The 19,918-nt window shown below is 38.9% G+C and overlaps 1 protein-coding gene and 2 pseudogenes across 23 annotated transcripts in view; 2 read left to right on the top strand and 1 right to left on the bottom strand.

Moving 5' to 3' along the window:
* The window catches only part of Esyt2 (extended synaptotagmin-like protein 2), an 84,494-nt gene that overhangs the window by 18,508 nt on the left and 46,068 nt on the right, over positions 1 to 19,918 (bottom strand). For 16 of the 23 annotated variants that reach the window (XM_022788605.2, XM_022788607.2, XM_086992738.1 and 13 more), the window contains 7 exons: positions 14,272 to 14,495; positions 10,367 to 10,524; positions 7,993 to 8,034; positions 4,740 to 4,877; positions 2,350 to 2,426; positions 1,794 to 1,950; positions 406 to 600 (listed from right to left, as the gene is read on the bottom strand). In XM_022788605.2, coding sequence (XP_022644340.1) covers positions 406 to 600; positions 1,794 to 1,950; positions 2,350 to 2,426; positions 4,740 to 4,877; positions 7,993 to 8,034; positions 10,367 to 10,524; positions 14,272 to 14,425 — 921 coding nt within the window. In that variant the 5' untranslated portion in view covers positions 14,426 to 14,495. Of the gene's footprint in view, positions 1 to 405; positions 601 to 1,793; positions 1,951 to 2,349; positions 2,427 to 4,739; positions 4,878 to 7,992; positions 8,054 to 10,366; positions 10,525 to 14,271; positions 14,496 to 15,447; positions 15,600 to 17,710; positions 17,810 to 19,918 lie in introns of those variants that run through there. The other 7 variants (XM_022788606.2, XM_022788601.2, XM_086993105.1 and 4 more) reach the window with 7 other exon arrangements.
* On the top strand, positions 11,328 to 12,445 carry LOC147758216 (large subunit ribosomal RNA; annotated as a pseudogene).
* On the top strand, positions 12,448 to 13,524 carry LOC147758215 (large subunit ribosomal RNA; annotated as a pseudogene).

The raw sequence follows: 19,918 nt of genomic DNA, 5'->3' as shown, positions 1-19,918 counted from the left end.
GGACAAATAGTCTCAATATGAAAGGTCAAGGTTCACTTGGCCTATGTTTGCATTAACTGAAAGGCAAAATAAGATAACATTTCTCCAGCGATACAAATGTCAGAAGCAAGCGAAAGACATTGTTCGTATAGGATCGCAATGTGGAGCAGAGAATAACACAGATGCATTTTAGAAGACATTAGAAGCAATTTGGCAACTACTTGCATAACGGTTTCACACCTAGACATAATAACTTCTGTTTTAGCTAATCAATGAAACAGCAAAGATGACCTGTCTGATAGATAGTGTTCTGCGACGAGGTGCCAATAACACAAGTAACAATTTGAAGTTATTCTCCAGCTTCGTAGTTCGTAGTTCGTCCGCTCAAGTCTGGAGTGAGGTTCGACAAAGGTGAGCACTACTAACCTGAATTCTAAGGACGCCAGACGGTAAAGAATACTTGAGCGTATGAGCAGAAACACTTTCGATCACCCGATATGTGTACTTATTCGGTAGAACTAGCACTTGAGAGATTTGGTCGGTAACGGCTTTCTTGAGCAGGTCGTTGACACCAGGAATCTCCATAATTTCTCCGACGTTCGTCAACGTGAAGTCCACCAACTGTATTCAACATGTAATAGGCAATGTGGCACATAAATATTAGTAAAAGTTAAGGAATACCACGATAGACTATTAATAGAATAGCGTTTGGTCGGACAGCTTCGCTAAACGAAGCCATGTCTCGCCCAAAGACAGTTACTTCTTCGACGAACTGGAGCAACCTATCGCATGGAAGCATTAGACAAATTGTTTTCCAAGGGTTCTGCTTGGAGTAGACGAAGATGAGCGCGCTCCCGCCTCAATCAGCCTACCAACGATTCGGTATTATTTCGTGTGGCATAATCACTCGAGAGAGTGGTGGTAAAGCAAAACTCTTTCATTTCGATTAAATGCGCTAAGCGCACAATGAGCTTAGTCACCTATTTTATTATTCAATCCTTATACAACTGGAGAGAAGCTTGAAAAGCACTACTGCGGGCTGATTGACCTTGAACACAACGGTTTTCGAAATTGGACCAGTATCCAAAATTCTTGCACATTGACCTGAGTAAGTTCTTGTACGATCGACCTTCAATCAAGCCTGTTTAGCCATGGATGTCTGAATGTCTAGTAACGAAAGAGTAAACAATAAACGCATTGCCCTTTTTTATTAATATTAAAGTGAAGTATTCTTTCTAAACACGCGTGAATGGTCTCACTCAGCTTTGTAGCTGAGTCCTGTACAGAGTCACGTTCGTTATGCGTAACTTCCTCAAGCAGAGATACGCCTTGCATATGACATGTATATATATATAGGACGGGAAATAATTTCGAAATAGTTGGGGATTGGTTTTGTGAGGCTGCGGCTTTGATAGACACATTTTGCTAAGCTCAGAGAAGTTCTGGAAGTAAATTCCGTTGCAATCTCTATTGAAGCCGTTCCTTTCGCTTAATGAACGGGAACGCGTTTTTACAGTCAAAATAGGTCGGTCCGCCCGTTTCGCAACTCTTGGGACTCGTAGACGAGCCAAGGCTGATGGTAATCAGGGGTTTAGAGTAAAATACCGTGCGCCTTTTCGTATCAGCGGGCTGGAAAGCAATATGGCAACGGTATAGAAATTGATTAACAATTAGTGTACTTATTTCACTAGTTGGTATGATCTATAATATTCGAGCCGTTGCATGATTCTAACCAATACGACGTCTTGATACTACTCTACTAACACTTAACAGCAAGTTTTAAGGCATGCGTCCCATTTCCAGTGATGACCTACCGGTGGCCGAAGAAAACAAGCAGTTACTCCTCCCACAAGTGGAATCTGTTTTGTGAGCGGTCGCAGCTCAACGCGCAAAAGTCCACGAAGTTGGACGTCGCGTATGCCGGCCTTAAAGCCTTTGATCTTGATCACGAAGCTGCAGTCGCCACTATAACTGTTATTCCGCAGAACAATACCGCAAACCCAATAGAAAATCGTGAAATTGATTGGAAGGCAAAAGTTCATATCATCTATATCAACCCGTTCCGTGTTTCCACAGAGCAAAGACAGTTCGCTAGCATCTTCCATATATATTGCCTTTTTTTTTGATATACCATGAAAAGGTTTTCTGCTTTAACTCGAAAAAGATCATTTATAGCAGCTGGTCGTGAGGGGTACGGCGAAACATTGCATTCACACAAAAAACCACTGCACTCACCTCAATACTTCAGCTTGTACTACTATAATTATTATATAGTTAATTATAATGATTCCTACACAATAGTGCAACAAAATAGATCGGCTCACACAGTCTTAACTACAATTTTAAACGCCATAGTAAAGACCTTCTTACATGAGATCCATGTCCATGATGATCTCGTTGCGGCCAATGTTTTCCCTGTAAACTTTTATTCCACCTACACGCGGTGACTAAAAAAACAAACAAATGTTTAACATGAAGCAGTATACTAGGTAACATCTTCTAGTGTTGCAATTTAACTACTCTGTTTGCATATAATACATTACCCTAAAGAAATTCTAGGTTTTATTAGTCGCCAGATTATAAAATATTACTGAGAAGTCTTATTCCTTTTTCTGAATGAACTGAATTGATACATGCATTTTAGGGTCTGAATGAGGCAATCGCCTGCGTCAAAACTTATTTTCCAGCGCAAGCGAAATATTAGGATTTGAAAACCTTGCCAGGTCTTTACCGCATCGGCAAAAACGACTGATATACAAGATGGTCGCCCTTTTGATTGGACGAACAGGCCTCTCGGTCCTTTGTGGAGTACTTTTGACCTAATTCCCTTTTCTTCTCGGGTCTGATTACAATTGGGCTCTTTTCAACAATAACAACAACACAACAGTAATTCTGTCAGTGGCTTGATGTCGTTACCGTCGAATTCTGATTTTTAACCATGTCTTTCTAGTAAAAATCGGTTCCTGTTGTTGTTGTTCAAGATTTGGGAGACTGCGATCCAGCATGATACTATTACCAATCCTGAGAGAACTCGGCCGATTACAGTTCGATTCAGAGGGAACACCCTTCGTACTTTTTCACGATAACAGAGATCAAATGGTCGAAATCAGAGATCACATGATCAGAAGGTGTTATCTAAACAAGTACGAACGTTTTCAAATTACATGATATTGTGCCCTATTAGGGTTTATCGGAAAATGGTCGATATGTAAACGCTTTGTACCTATATGAGCATCTTCTTTGTGCGGCCTCTTCTTCAAGACGATGAGCTTTCTATAACAGAAAACGTTGATACTGCGATCTGGATTAGCAAGCATGCACTTGTCCGTAGGAAATAATTTTAGTAAATTAGTACATAATAAATAAAAAAAAATGTAATGTTTGATATGCTATCTGACAGCACGCTGAGTGGGCGATCTAAGTAAGGGCTACAACATTTGTCAGCTTACTAATAATAGTAGTACAAGATCGATCCATAAGCTAGCACATAATGGAGATGAAATGTTGGACAAACGTGCAAAAAAGCTTCAGTAAGCTAACAGTCTTGTGGGTTTCCTCTAGAAACCCAAGAAGTGTCTATGAATTGAAATAGCTACTTCCTTGATAGTATATATACGAAGGATGTCTACTTGTTCCTATATTTCTATACATATTTGGACGTCAAAACTTCCCTTTGCACAAACTTGAGTAATAGTCATGTGCAGGTACATACAACTCCTTTCAGATGTAATTTTTTTTTTTAATTGTAAAAACTAAAACGATTTTGCATATAGAGAATACAGCAGCTGTCACAGAGCGCAGCTATACAGAAGCGGCTCAATTTATTTCACTTCTTATTACTAGCAACCTCTGCCAGCAAGTAGTCATCATATCTAGTTATTATCTAAATTACCTATGATAGATATTAGTAATAAGCATCTGCAAACCTATATTTAGATATGTTAGACATAATCATATGACTTGAAACAACACTTTTCACAGGCGCGCCAGCCTGTGGACTCCAATTGTTGGCCTCGTAAAACTTCCTTTTCCATAGCTACGACCCTTAGCCAACTCTTCTATGTGAGTCTTGGGTTCCGCTATTTTACCGCATCTCTTCAAAGACCTATCAGAATAGGAAGCTCAATATGAACAATCATCTCAATGGGGCCTGCAGGACAAAGGGCTATTTTAAAGATCTATGGCAAGATTCGAATCTAGACCGCTTTTGTGGATCTCCGTTCAGTAGTAAGATGCGTTACCACTGTGCGATCTCCACGGTCCGCTGGTGGACTTGCATCTTAACGAAGTAGGTGGACGTCTTCAATACACACAAATTACCAAAGTACTGATTAGCCCAGAACAATACGCTGTCCTAATCTCAAAATATATTTATACAATTCAAATGTACATATAGTTTCATTCATGTTCAAGATAAGATAAAAATTTACCACTATATGTATTTCGCCGGCTATTGGCTGCTGTATTAAGGGGAGAGGGAAGATTTATGAAGATACTTTTTCTTAAACAAATATTAAATAAATATAGTTACAAGTATACAAATAAACAGATAAACAAATTAGCAACATATGTAACAATAAATTAAGATAATAGCAAAGACAAATGTCGAGCATCTGGAATAAACCTAATAATAAGTAGCAACTATAATTTTTTATTTGTTGTACTTTATGTTGTATCTAGTCACAAACATCGACTCAAGAAGGTAAATACAATATAAACAGGTTCGTCCTTTCATGTAATGCAAAACGAATTCCACTCACAATATCACCAAGGTCGATCGTCTCGAATTTGAAGCTTTGAAGATAGCTGGGTAAAGAAGCTCGTAAAGAAGGTTCGACTACCTCGACGAGCATTTCCTGAACGTATTGTCCAATGAACGGCCATAGCTGGCCCAACATCTGCAAAGAGAAAAAATGGAAACACCATTATCATGAACCATCGGGGAACTACGGAACGTATAATAATGACCAAATAAAGATCGGCCACGTAACTATAATAAGTATCCGTGCTAAGTAAAAATACAACTAAAAACAACTACATCATGTAAGCAGTCATACACTTGAAAGTAAAAATTCACATGTACTACGGCAACATCTATTTCTCATATCGTTTTTTTTAAAAAGCAGGTCGTACGAAGGAAAACGCGCTTAACACCAGCGGTACTCACCTGAACTAAAACCTACATAGAAAGATCTACTGAACTGGATAGGAGTTTTACATTACGCTGGTACCTTTACACTAATGCTATGTTGCCATGTTCTTAAGCACAGTAGGTAAACATGTCACAGAAATACGAGAGACAGCGGATTACTAACTTAGAGCTTTCCGTCCGATCTTTTCTTACTTTTTCCTGATAAGTCTTATCATCAGAGAATCAGGTCGACGACAAAAGGGTCAGAAATTTCTATTTTGTAGCAGACCCAACAACGCTGCCTTCTCGTTATCTTTCCGTATCCGTTGAGTTAATGCGCTCAAAGGAAGGAAGGGCAACTAGATAATGACGGAAAGTCTGAGCATATCCACAGTTCTACACGACAATATTTATTTTGCACTATATTCACTTGTTCAAGCTGAGGGTCTCATCACCATAAAAGAGCAAGTCAGATAGGAGAAAGAGCAACGAGGTGAGAATTGCCCGTACCTAAACGCTAATTATCACTTGACTAGGCTAGCTAGGTTAGAATACCAAAGGTTATAAATGTTCGCTGAGTTAGCTAGTAAAGGACATATGTGACCTCAAAAGAAAGGAGGCCTCTTTTTTGCGCCTAAGTTGTTGGTAATAATCGTATTAACTTTGATCAAATGACTTACATTATAATATCGAGCTAACGGAGAGCATTTAGAATAAAACCCTTACGGCAAATGACATCTTACTAAAAATTGATTGGTTAATAATGGCGCAAGTATTCTAGAATAGGGAACTGAAAAGAGCTGGACGTTGTCTTGATCCATAGCCAATGTCTATTATTCATGATGTCAACATATGATTTTCTTCAAGGGCTATTGTGTTCACTAATCCAATTATATAATGAGCAGAAAGCGTAATTAGCTCGCAGCTTTAATATACTTGCTTTACATAAATTGCGACTTAGTAATTATGTTCTAAAATTCAATTATGTTTGAGATGATAGAAAGATTGTATCGATTTTTTTCAACTGTTAGTCATATCTAAGCAGATACAACAAGGCAGAATATATATATATATAGGCACACAATTTACACAGCAATAGCTCGTCGACAGTATCATATACATGTCCTTTATCAGCTGTCATCTAGCATAATTGATATTGATTCTAAACACAACGTCAGCTTTATCAAAGGCCCGCAGAGAATATTGCCTTTTTAAATTGAATCTATTTTTAAGATACAGTGTGTGATAAGGTATGCGTAAACTTGTAACCAAAGGCCAGTCGCATCATGATCGAGACTCGATTCTCAAACATTAGCGTTGGGAGGAAGTTTAGTTGAAGGAAAAGCTTTCCATTCGCGACACCGTTTTTAGAAAGATATATATATATCTTTATCTATATATATATATATATATTGTATAACACCTTAATGCACATGTCCTTTACTCATAGAAAGCTGGCACAATCACCAGAAAAAAACTCATTGATGATGTATGCATACTTCTTCGTCACCAGGACGATCGATCCTCAGATCATCAGGACGTTGGTAGATCCATCCTATCCAATATGGCGTTGACATTCACATGTTTCAAATGACCTTTTTTCCTGGCTCTTCGAAAAAGAAATTCCATACACTTTGATAATAGAGAAGGATCAATGCTTCGTTGAGCCTTTCTATGATCTAAAGACTTCACTCTAACACCAGCCCAACTCAGAAATGAAGTATAGTTTATTGGATGATTCTTCGTGTTGAACACGTAGTTTCGGAAATGTTCTTTTAAAAAAAATCTCACAACATTTCCTCAGCGATAGTCGAACAAAGCGGCTGATTAATTTAGTGACAAAATCCGAATGATTTTCTTTGGCTTTAACGGCATTTTTCCACTACCATTGCGAGTGTTATGCAATACAACAATACTACTGCTATTACTACTACCTACTATATTTAGCAATATTTGTTGTTTCGACCCGCCCAAAATATCCACCGCTCAATCCAGCGACGGTAAACGGCAGCACTATGGAGCGCCCATTTGCTGTGGGGCATGTGGGTGCGGGGCTACTCGTGTAGCAGCCGCCGCCTTGATGAGCCCTCCTAACGCCCTGATCTTCTTCATTATCATCTTCTGCTGACCGCTTAATGCGTATCAATGCTGCCTCTCACTGCCATGAGGCTTGCTCGTTCTGTATCTACATACGTTCCGATTATGGGATTGCTTTTCTATGTATGTATGTATGTATGTATGTATGTAGGTACTATATAATCAAAACGCTTTTGGCGGTTTTGCAATCATAGGTCCGTAGTCGAGTCACTTATCTCGAAGATCTCTCATCACTTTCGCTCTTCCGATCGCTATGTAGATATCTTTGTTGCCCACGGGGCCAATTGAGATAAGCGATAGTGTTAAGATATGTGCGACCCTCGACACGTAAGCGATATCGTAATTTCGGACCTCTGTGATAAGGTGCCTTTTTCGAAGATGCGACATTGTAGTAAAGATCACTGTATATACACGTACACGAAACGAAAACGTGACAACTCCTTTTTAAAAATACAACAGTATGCCTGTAGGTTGATAGTACTTCAAAAACCTAGCTCTAGTAGTCAGGATCGCAGAGGCTCGAAAAATCACTATTTTTTTTTTTAACAAGTTTTGCGTCAAGCCCGAGATGCCGGAAATGGAGGACAATTTGGGTGTTTGAACTCGGCTAGCTTCGTTTAACTTTTCCACAGGCGCACGGTAGCGCCTCTTTATTGTTCGACGTGGACAGCAACTCGAGGATACTCCGGTAAAGCGTGGAATCGAACCGTGAGATACTTAGCTAAATGCAAATAATATTTTAGCAATTGTAGACACCATTAAACGATGTACTTTATTACGCTTACCTTGTTAAGCCATTCGCACCGCTCTGTGTCTGGAAAGTATACCTAGAACAAAAATGAAATACTGTTTTAAATACATTTGTAGTCACGTTCTGAATACTGTGCATATCTAAAAAACATGCTCAAGAAGCCATTGAAATAACTACACGCAACAGATCTATGTTTCATACAAACCAATTTTGCCTTGGTTTCATTAGGTATGTTTGTTGAATTACAAACTGAAAATTTAGTTTAATAAACAGTTCAATATGCGCAGACATAACCCTTTCAGTCGAGGCCTGTTTAAGGCTCAAGAAATATATCTAACAAAGAAGAGGGCATTTTCGATAAGTGCTTTGCAAACACCTCCCTTTTGACGCCACATACTGTAATATAAGTGAGCATACAAGTGGTCTGGAATCCTTCGTCTTTAAAGCCAAGAAATTTTATCTTCGTCCTATTTCACCCTAAATGCTTTATTTGTTTATTTATTAAAAGAGTTATGAGCACGCTTCCAGCAAATGAAGGTGGTCAACTATGCTGCCGCTGCAGACTTTCCTATAATTACACCAAGTCGAACCTGATCCGGCCTAACAGCTTCACTTACATGTTGTTGTGGAAGAACTGCAGTCCTAGTTTAAAGTGAAGTATTATAAATGTATTGGCCTCTTATTTTTTAACAGACCCCGATACAAGTAGACGGCACAGTGTCCTCTCGATATCGTGCCAAGTTAAATTAGCTAAGGTGTCAAAAGAGGGCTATTGTGGTAGCGCATACCCGACGAAAGCAAAAAACCTCTCAGTGATAAGCCTTTCTTTTCTTATACGTCGAATTAATAGCTCTCATTTTTTTAGCCTTCCCTATAATTGACCTGCTCTAAAATTAAGTATAGTAAATTAAAGGAAAATGACACGAGGGTGTCAAAAATCGTTCATACGAATACATTCAATAAATTAAGTACGCTAGTGTTTTTTTTTCACAACAGCACTACTTGTTATTAGAGGCATTCTCATTAAACGAAGTATTAGGCCATCAACTAAATGTTCCACAAAGTTTCCTTTAGGGAGGATTTTTTTCAGAAATAGAGCGTTTCAATTTCTTATTAATAATAAAATATTGTAGCACGACTCGTCAACGCAGAATAGTCTGAGTTAACGGTAGCTTCAATCGCAGATTGATTTTAGACCCAAACTCGAATTACTTAGGGGAAGCATAATTAAAGCGAGTAAAGAGAGAGGACGTGTTCAAATGTGTCTAGCAATAATCCTAGCGTTTTCTATTTTTTAGTGAATCCATAAATAAGTCAAGTATTACATGTGATAGACTTGTTTTTTTTGCGTTGATCTGAATTGACCAACTTTCTTATAGACACACAAGCGAGCACAAAACGAAAAATGAAAAATCGATAGAAATAATAACTTTAGAACTATTTTCTTTGACTGAACTAATGGTTGAGTCAGTCTTACACTTTTTAGCTATAACAAGACCTTTTATTTGGAGAAAACCCAAATTCCTAAACCCAATTTGTAAATCTGGATTAAGATAACTTTGAACATGGTTATATGGAGCATGGTAGTGTGAGCGAACGTTATATCTAAATTTGGAAGGACGTGTCCTACAAAGAAAAAAATATAACGACTTTTTCGTAAAACATCACACACAACATTGAAAGTTTAACTCCTGTCAACTCATAACTAGTGAGCATGGCTAAATTTATCTGTTGTCATCTCTTCAACGGCCAATGGCAGAGTAAAACATTTTACAACGGCTGCCCGTCTTTTCGCCGTTATCCCGATTCGAGCCGAACGACTAAGTTCACGGAACTCGGTAGAATTTTCAACGGCTGACGGCGCCATTATTTGATGTATATGTTTAAACAGTTGCCATGATCGTAGAATGGCCCGAGCGGCGAATGATTATTGTTCATTATACGGTATCAGGGTAAATATTCTTACCATGAGCATAGCTCCAATGACACCGTTACAAAGTAGCTGCTATCGAGAGCGCTATTCAAGTTAGAAAACTTGAACTTAGGCGCTAACGAAGCGCTTTTAATAAGCAGTTGCCAATTTACTCTTGCCTACTTGCTCAGCGACTGCTCGATACCATCTGCATTGTTGTACAATGTGTAGCTATGATTGGCCTTGTGATTCACTAATTTGAATAGATCCATTAGATATTAACATGGTACGATATATCGACAGTTATGTTATATGGACATCGTTGTTACAATATATTGGACCCATAAAACTAAAGCATATCTGTCAACTTGGTCCAGGGTATCACTATAGAACAGGCCAAAATTATTATCATTATAAAAAGGATTTGTTTAGTAATATTATTAGAAAAATATGTGAATACATAATTAATCTCGAATATTAAAAGGACTTAACTTACCCAGCTTGGAAGGTCCTCGAGCAGCATCGAAATATTTTTTTTATCGAGTACAAGTTTTCGCAGCGAGGCCTTGGCTTTCATCTGCTGTCGCAGGTGGTAGCGCACAGCGTATGCTACGGATCCCAGCACCAGCCAAGAAAGAGACAAATTGAAATAACCTGCAATTCAAAATACGTATCCGCCGTTACGTATATTTAAACAGCGTATTCTAATTTTAGTAAATACGAAAAATCGAGAAGACCTGCCCGCTAGACTTTAACTTCAAGCAGCATAAAGAATTGCCACTCAACATCGTCATGCAATGTAACCTGAAGTTGCAAAAAGTATTTCATAATAATTTCTATGCATGGTAAGTGTCACGGAACAAAGATTACATATATATATATATATATAAACAAAAAAAAAAAAAAAAAAAAAAAAATAATATAAATATATATATATATATATATATATATATATTTTTTTTTTTTTTTTTTTTTTTTTTCTTTTTTGTTTTTTTTAAAGGAGCTATGTGGACGACCGTCATAATTTTAGCTTTATTGGCTGAAGATAATTTGAAACAATGATCTTGCCATATCGTTGCATTGTACTACAGTAACTGAAACAAGCTAAAGCTACTTTAGAAAGCTTTGGTGCTAGGTGCCGCACCAAAGCTTTCAAAAATCGGCCATAATTATTGAGCGGGTAAATAATCTCCGCTATTCAGAGAACATTATTGTATGGACGACGTATGGAAGCCAACAGAACTAATGGTGCTTCGTAATAAGACCGTTTGAGGATGTAATTTCTACCATGCACTTGTTTAGCTTCATAGCATCCTCTCGTCCAATATGTTATGCACAGACACAATCTTGTGATATTCTGCACATTTTCCATTATTTTTATTGATTAGGAACATGCCTAATTTGTCACACTACCTAAGCGTAGCAACTTTTTCAAATTTGATGGCCTTGTTTAGTCTGCCATTAATTCTGTTGTACGCAAATCTCTGAAACCCAAGTTTATTTTGTCTTAGTAAAGGTGTGGGTATTGACAAAATAGCGATTCATCTACCGCCGACGAACTCAGAGGTAGATGTTCGTGGTAGATAATCTGGTCTGGGTATATGGGCGAAAGACAAATCGAACCGCCTAGTAGCTGGTTCCTTCCGAAGTTTCCCTCAGGATAGCTAGCGTACCCGTTTAGTTTCATCCCGTAAACCGAATGATTAGAGGTACTGGGGCGTATATAGCCTCATCCTATTCTCAAACTTTTAATGGGTGTGAATGTTGTTTCTCTGTTGAAGAACAATGCTGTATGCTTAGTGGGCCATTTTTGGTAAGCAGAACTGGCGCTGTGGGTCGTACGAATTGTTGGGTTAAAATGCCAAAAGCTGAAATGCGCATGTGATCTACACACGGTGTTAGTTGCTGAAAGCAGAAGGACGGTGGCCGTGCAAGTCGGAATCCGCCAGCGAGTCTGTAACAACTCATCTGCCAAAGCAACTAACCCCAAAAATGGACGGCGCTATAGCATTGTACGTATACTCAACTTCTGACGTGTGACGCACCGGAGCGCTCAAGGAGTAGGAAGGTAATGTGATAGCGTCGAAGGATGTTACTGTGAAGCAATCTGGAGCTGTCACATGTGCAGATCATGGTGCTAGTAGCAAGTACTCAATGGAAAACCTTGAGCACTGAAGTTAGGGATGGATTCTAGATGAACGGTAGTTGACCGTGGGTCAGTCGGTCCTAAGCTTATAATGAAACATGTGTTGAATGTGTACAATAATGTTTTATCACTATAAGCGAAAGGGAATCAGGCTAATATTCCTGAACCTGTACACTGGGAGCACTACCTAGGTATCAACCGTGGCAACACAATTATGCTCAAAAACACCAAGGGATAAGCTAGGAAGAGCGGTCTCTTCTGTTTCGGTCACTGGTACCCATGGAATGATATAAATTTGAGATAAAGCTACGCATATTAGAGTAGTTTACTTGATTCCCTTGGTCGCTGAAAATTTGAGCGTGGTGATTATCTTGGTGGCAGTCCGTACTAATGTCCGCAGGAGGTCTCCAAGGCGCGAAGCCTTTAGTGTCTAGATTAATAGAGGTTAAGGAAAGTCGGCAAAATAGTACTGTAACTTTGGGAGAAGCGATGGCTCTGAAGATTTATCCAGTCAGATTAACAGTAGAAGTACTTATGACATTGTGTTGTCGCCGGATGGACTTCGTGTCTGTCTGGATGATGACCGAAGTTGTGTTTATGGACATTGTTAGCTGTTTCGGTTTATGTTGATGTGAGTGCAAATTATCAACTACTTCAGAATTGGCACGAACTGAGGGAATCCGACTCTCTAATTAAAACAAAGCATTGTGAAGTCCAGTAATTGGTTATTATAAAATGTGATTTCTGCCCAGTGTTCTGAATGTCAAGGCGAAGAGTGTGAAGCGCGTGTAAACGGCGGGGGTAACTATGACTCTCTTATGGTAGCCAAATGCCTCGTCACCTAATTAGTGCCGCGCATTAATGGATTAAGGACATTCCCACTGTTCCTATCTACTCTCTAAGGGAACGGGCTTTGATTGAACGGCGGGAAAAGAAGATCCTGTTGAGCTTAACTCTAGTCTGACTCTGGAGAGACAGGAGGTGTAGCATAAGTGGGACGTTCAATGAAATACCACTACTACCGTTTCTTTACTTACTCAATGAAGTAAATACGGTCATTCCATGTTTTAGAAAAAAGCATAGTAATTTGTGTCATTTATATTGAGGACATAGTCAGGTGGGGAATTTGACTAGGGCGGTACATCTGTCAAAAAATAACGCAGGTGTCCTAAGGCCAGCTCAGAGAACAGAAATTTCGCATAGAACAAAAGGGCAAATGTCGGCTTGATCTTAGCTTTCAATACAAGTGTAGACGGTGAAAGCGTGGCCCCTCGATCCTTTTGTTTTTAAGAATTTTAAGCAAGAGAAAAGTTACCACAGGGATAACTGGCTTGTGGCGGCCAAGCGTTCATAGCGACGTCGCTCTTTGATCCTTCGAGGTCGGCTCTTCCTATCATTGCGAAGCAGAATTCGTCAAGTGTTGGATTGTTTACCCGGTTGTTTAATAGGGAACGGAAGCTCGGTTTAGACCGTCGTGAGATAGGTTAGTTTTACCTTAACATTCATAGTTGTTATTTGACGGTAATCCTGCTTAGTCGCTGTTGTGTTTGAGCACGAACCAGGTGTGTTTCATTATTTCTGCGCTGATCTGTTATGGTCTCGGATATGTTGAAATGACCATATTAGCACAACGTGTCAGTTTTCTGAAGCCTAATTCGTTTCCATTAAGAAGGCTTACTGTCGGCCTCCTTTCCTAATCTAATGTACATAGAAAAACAATCTGACATCTGACACACATCCAGCCAACATCTACCCCGTTCTTTATGTTACTGATTTCCTCTGATGTTACTAATGAAATCGTCGAAATCGACGCAAAAATATTAAAATTTTACTTAAAATGTAATTGAGATTCCCCAACGAGACCATGTAATAGGCCACAGACGTAAAAACACCACGTTCTCAAACCATTTCTGATATATCCTATTGGTTAATTCAGATACGCAGACACATTGGCCAAAGACAATGATAATTCAGTCTACACTGCTCCCACCGAAGCCGTAACTGTCTTTTGAGTGTCGATGTTACGCCTGGAAAAATCCTGTTGTCGCCTTTGTGATTCCCCTTCTAAGACCTTCAAAGGTACTAAGGTCTCTAGTCATACCAATATATAGTATAAAATTAATATTCGATATAAACATTAATCAAGCCGTTGTTCATTTTGTGATTAGACAATTGAGCACTCTTATCTGTTTTTGCAAAACTGGAGAAAAGCTACATATTAGTACTAAAAAAAGAAGCCATGGACGCAGACTCACCTATAAGATAGGCAAGAAACCCAACCACGAAAGCCTTCGCCATCGCTTTAAATGTGTCGAGAGAGAGTCCATTAGATCCAGGATCGACAAGATGATGCTCTCGGTAATTTGGTGAACCTCCTGCCAGCCCGGTTGTGGAGCTACTTTGGGTCATTGTAGCGTTTTATAATGAGCACTTTTCCACTTGTCCGCTAACGTAACAAGATGATCACCTGCTGCAACAGCTGAAAGAGTAAACAGATCGCAAATGATGACAGTTGCAGTGATACGTAACGAAAACTAAATCAATCAGAATGGTTTGTTTGATATTCATTCAAAATTCAGGCTCCTGAATTAAATGTACAGAAGTAGTAAAACATTTATCTAGAAAATAGAAATTTCTTTTGTTGGGTCGTAGAATCTGTAGATTTGAAAATCAAGTCGCCGATACCAGCAAAGTGCCAATAAAAAAATATGAAATTTAATAAAGAAGAAAGTGATGTGTTTTTTCCTTATTGAAATCGCCGTTAAAGTTGTTAATTATGACTGTACAATATGAAGATTTTGCATGCTATGTTTTCCAAACAATTTCTAAGAGTTGGATCATCTGACTGAAATCGTTGTCAAGAGGTTACATTCGGCAACTGAGTCCCGTGTAGAGCACAAGCTGTACATTACCAGAGTTTTTCCACTGCTTACTGATACCGTATAAAGAACAGAAAGCGTAGATTTTATCAGACGTACGCCACTTATCATTCATTGTTTAGGAATAGCGAAATTCACATAGGAAAAAATATTCAGCATTAAAAAATGTTTAGTAAGCGTCGTACGAAAGAGTAAGCGTTCTCTGACGTATAAACGTATACCACGAATTAAGGAGAGTTTCCATAGTTTATAGCTTTCAAAGAGCAAAGCTCTGCTGTAAGTGACCGTAAATGGTGCAAATATCAGTCACGTATGTAATGTATCGTTATATTTGGAGGCAATAGGTTCTTGTGATGATTTTACTTCAATGAGGTGGGCGCAGAAGTGGATGCTTCTCGCCCCACTAACCGACAAAACAATCTCTGTCAATAGCTCAGTTTGCAGGACGCTCTTGCAGAAAGCCTGTTTGTTTCTGTCTCACGAAGTCTAGTTGATTCTATTTCACATGATCGAATCCCGAAATCGTCAATCAATTTCAACAACACACGTTACCAGATTGAATCTGTGTGATTTTTCTCCGTCCCCTCCTTGGCCGTTTTCGGGGGCTCGCCGGGTCACTCATCACTTCGTTAATTCTTCGGTAAACACGTGCTGTGTAGCACAAACTAGTACCGCCTTACAAAAATATAGCCAATCTATAGTCATAATTTCTCGACGATGCCAACAGACGAAATGATCTATGGGGTTCACGCCATTAGAACAACGTTAGCAGTTGGCCTAAAAATGTAGTTAACAAAATCTGTGATAAAAATCACAAATTATTCGGTGTCTTGTGGAGAAATAATTTCTCAATAATACAGTAATTGGCTCGTCTTGTTTTAAATCGGTAATACCGTAAGGTTTTTTTAATTGTATGTGAGATTTGTTCGTAGCTATAATAATACTTTAAGCAGGCAACAATCACGCGTAATTCAAGCTTAACGAATTATCTAAGTTGTCTAAAGAATTTCATAGAAAAGCCCAACTTTCCTTTTTTTTCCTTCCTTTTTTTTTATGAAGAAAGTTCACATAGTGGCGAAATAAAAATCATAATATTTATTTGATGAGTTCACCTATAGTTGCACCTAAAAGTTGTATCGAGCTTTTAATATTACTGAGATCACATTTACTGAGCGCATTTTTTGTTTTTAACAGGAATTAGGCGCGGTCCATTTCAAAATGTATTCTAACAGACAAGCCAATAATTATTAAGCGAATGTTTATATTACTTTTCGCAGTAACTATTGTTAAATTGGTGTTCGCGTTGAAAGTTTTTCCTCTTACAGTCAAAATTATTATCAAATAGCATGTACTGAATCTACTTAGCATTGACTCTATCGCTCATCTGGATACAACAGATACATAGACTAAACATGTAGTTATCTCAAACTAGTTTTCTTTTCATATAACGCGAAACGTTTTTGCATGATGAACATCATCACAAAGTATGCCATTGTTATCTTTTTCCTAATTTATCGCGACAACGGAAACTCGTCAATGGGATATAAACAAATCGATCAGAAAATATGAGGTGACAGTGTGCTAGCGAACCCACCAAAAGAAAAAAAAAACAGAAAAAATAGGTACAAGCACGCACTCTTACGGCAGTCAATACAATGACTTGTTTCTACATGGGTCGCGAGCTTCTGCGTTCCGTCAGACTTCGACACCATCAAGAGGCAAGGTTCTCACTTCTTTAATGGCCGAACAAGAAGACCAACGCAGCGCCTAATCACCCGCAGACGGCTTTTTATAATTACACAGAAGAAGATCTCGTACTTTGATGTGAGTAAAGCTCACGTTTCGTCTACCCCGCAGTGACTTTTATAGGTTATCGGCAACGGCGTATCCTGTGGTGTTCGTCACATGTGGTCTCTGTGTGCATCGGGGCTTGGTAAAACACGGTTGCCAAGACATTTGCAGATCACATCAATTTCAAATAGAACGCGCTCGTTATCGCTGTAGGTATTACGTTGCTGTTGCCGTTGTATGTTGACGCCATTTCTGTTTTATATTGAGAAAGCCGGCTGCGGTCAGGGTTGTAGTTGCGCTGTTATCGAAGCGGGTGTGATAAGTTAAACAGGCTGATCAGTCAGTTCACGTTCGTTAGAGGGTATATACATATTTGTCCATATTTGTACAAATGCAAATACCAGGATTAATTTATAAAAATTCGAAGAAGTAGGATTTTTAACAGGTATAACCTAGACGTTGAAAAACTGTTATTAGAAGCTGCGCACACTAACGACAACACACAATCTGCTAACAAAAATGTAAATAGATAAATACTGGTTGTAAGATTCGGATGCGCATCGCGACAACAAAAACAGCGACTGATTGAGAAATCGAAGATTGCCTTTGTAATCAACTCTGAAATGAAGCTGCTTCAATAGTCGAATATGTTTCTGAATCAGGTTGCTACCCTTGTTGTCGCCACGAGCCTAATGGACACGTCGAAAGTGTTTTCCGATGACTCTATTCCCATACGCCTCTTCAATGGAGATTTAAGGGAAGCAACTCTTTAAGAACGATGTGTAGTTTTATTCGGTAACATCACTTTGAACATGATCGAGGTGGATGTCGGTACAAATGTCGGTACGCCCTAACCCAAGTGGTGTTTTGCTCTTACATTGACGCAGTTAGCAAAAATAGTCATTGGAAAATCTTCTGATGGTTCTTCTGTAGCAAGCCTTCATAGCTATGTCTGATATCACCTTCAAATATTTCAATTAAATAAATACTAGGAACTCCTTATTTCTTTCCTCGAATAATTTACCGTCTTCTGATGATGGCTTGATCCCTCAGCTGTCATGGAGCGCCGCTTAGAATTTCCAGTACGTTAGGCACCAAACGATCTGGAAGTCCGGTCCTACAAAGTGAACTACTTTCAATGAAAGACACAGAGATAACTTAAACACGTTCAGGCAACCTTTGTCGTATCTAGTTCAAATCGACAATGTTCGTCTTATCCGACGATACTATAAACTAAATAAAAATTAAGTAAACTCCCCTTTTAGACATCCATCGCCACCTACTCGCCAACGGATGCTTTTCTATGCCTATTCATTAGATCTTATCGAACACTTTCCATTGAAAACAATCAAACGCTAACATAAAGCTAAATTGTTTTACTTCGTGAGACGACAATTAGTCAAGTCGACGCAGGACACACACAAACTACAGTCACCGTTCTCTCGGATAAAATCTAGTACACTTGTTGCCTCTCGCCTTTCAGTCAGAAGATTCTGTAGTAGCTCATTACCCCAAATACCTTTGCTTAGATATCATCAAGTCCTCTCTTGTCTGAGGAGAAGAACGTCTGTGGATTCATAGAGTCATTCATGTAAAGCACCTCGCTACTTAAGCTCGTGGCCAAGGCCACCTGTGTGCGACCGCGAACATGTTTGTTGATGCTTTCAATCCGCCTCAGAAAGTGTTGTTCAATCTGGTTCTCTCCAACGCAACTCGGTTCAATCTTATTACAGATGACATAAATACACGTTCTGCTTCAGGTTTCTCTAAACGTATCTACATGGCACGATGTTTAGCTGTCTACAATTGTTGCGTCTTTCAAACTTTAAATCAAACGCTTTGAATACATGCACCGAATCGTGCACTAAATTGTTATAGAAAACGAAGTCTTATACAGTAGGTAAGACTAATAATCAATCGATCCTCGTTGCAGTGGATGACCATATTGCAACTGAAGTGTTAGTGCCAAATGTTTTAATCGGCTTAGAAGCTTTCTCATCAAGCATCCGTTGGCAATTATGCATGTAGGTCTGATTAGTTAGCGTTACAAAAAGTGAAGATTCTGTACGCAGAAGGGCTTCCCCCACGGTAGACGAACGGAATGAGGCGAGAGCCGCTGTGTTTACGAACGAAGCAAAGGATTCCGTTGCTCGGACAAAACTACGTGAATAGACGGCAGTACCGATTCGGGGTTACGTGACGCAAGCTTAGGGAAAACTCCTGTCGTTTTTAAATCATCCGAAATACAAAGCGTTAAAAGTCTGACACCAGTCTGTGGTCAGCTTTAAGGGCACCTTCAATGGAAAGCGTCGCAAAAGTAGGGCGAAAGATCGCATATTACTGGCCCATTTGTGTGTAAAAAAACTTTTTTTGAGTGCTCTAATATTTTATGTGCTTCCTGTCGAGAAGTTACCCTATGTGAGTTACCCTATCTATTGATGTGCATCTGGACATGCTGTGACACAATACTATGTTCCCCTAAATTTAACGAATGAATGTTTTACACTTGTTTGTTATGTAATTATTGATATGCTTGAATTTTATTGTAGGCTAATATGGATGTGGGCTATGTAATCGAATGAAAGGCATCCCAACCTAAGCTTGCGGCTCCCGCACTATTTATTGCTTGTTTGTAAGCACAGTCAGGAACTATATCGAATTGTTGAATCGTTCTCGTCGCTTCCTCTTTTCATGAAAGTTTCGTTTATGCATTTCTGAACGAAGTATGCGAAAACACTTGAAGAATGGAGAAGTTTTACTTCTACTTAATCGGAATAGCTTTTTATTTATCCTGCTGATTGGACGTATTGAATGGCAGTGCGGCTGTTACCTAACCGGTCATATGTACAAACATTCAATGAAGTTGAAAAGGCAATACAATAACATTGTTTCAATCACTGAATAGTAAATACGCTCTTAATTTTATAGCGTGTAATAGTTTTTACTAAAAATGTCAAATAAACATTGATGCCAGTTTACTTGGATAGCATGAAAGCTCGCTGGCTCATGCTTTTCAAGTTCGATATTCTGATGGCGCGAAATTCGAAAGATTACGAAATTAAACATTTCTCAATTTTCGAAATTGTTTGAATGACTGAAACTCAATTAATGGTATTAATTAGGCGGTGGAATGTTGGTTTTATCATCAGCAATAATAACATTTCAAGAGTTTGAACTGTATGAAATTTCAAGTGGGGGTTGTAGAAAGAAGCGTAAATTCTGTATCTGCTTA

Source organism: Varroa destructor, unplaced genomic scaffold, assembly GCF_002443255.2.
Source record: "Varroa destructor unplaced genomic scaffold, Vdes_3.0 BEIS01000001.1, whole genome shotgun sequence".
Classification (NCBI taxonomy): domain Eukaryota; kingdom Metazoa; phylum Arthropoda; class Arachnida; order Mesostigmata; family Varroidae; genus Varroa; species Varroa destructor.
The sequence above is the reverse complement of the archived record's forward strand: the minus strand, read 5'-3'. Positions and strand labels throughout refer to the sequence as shown.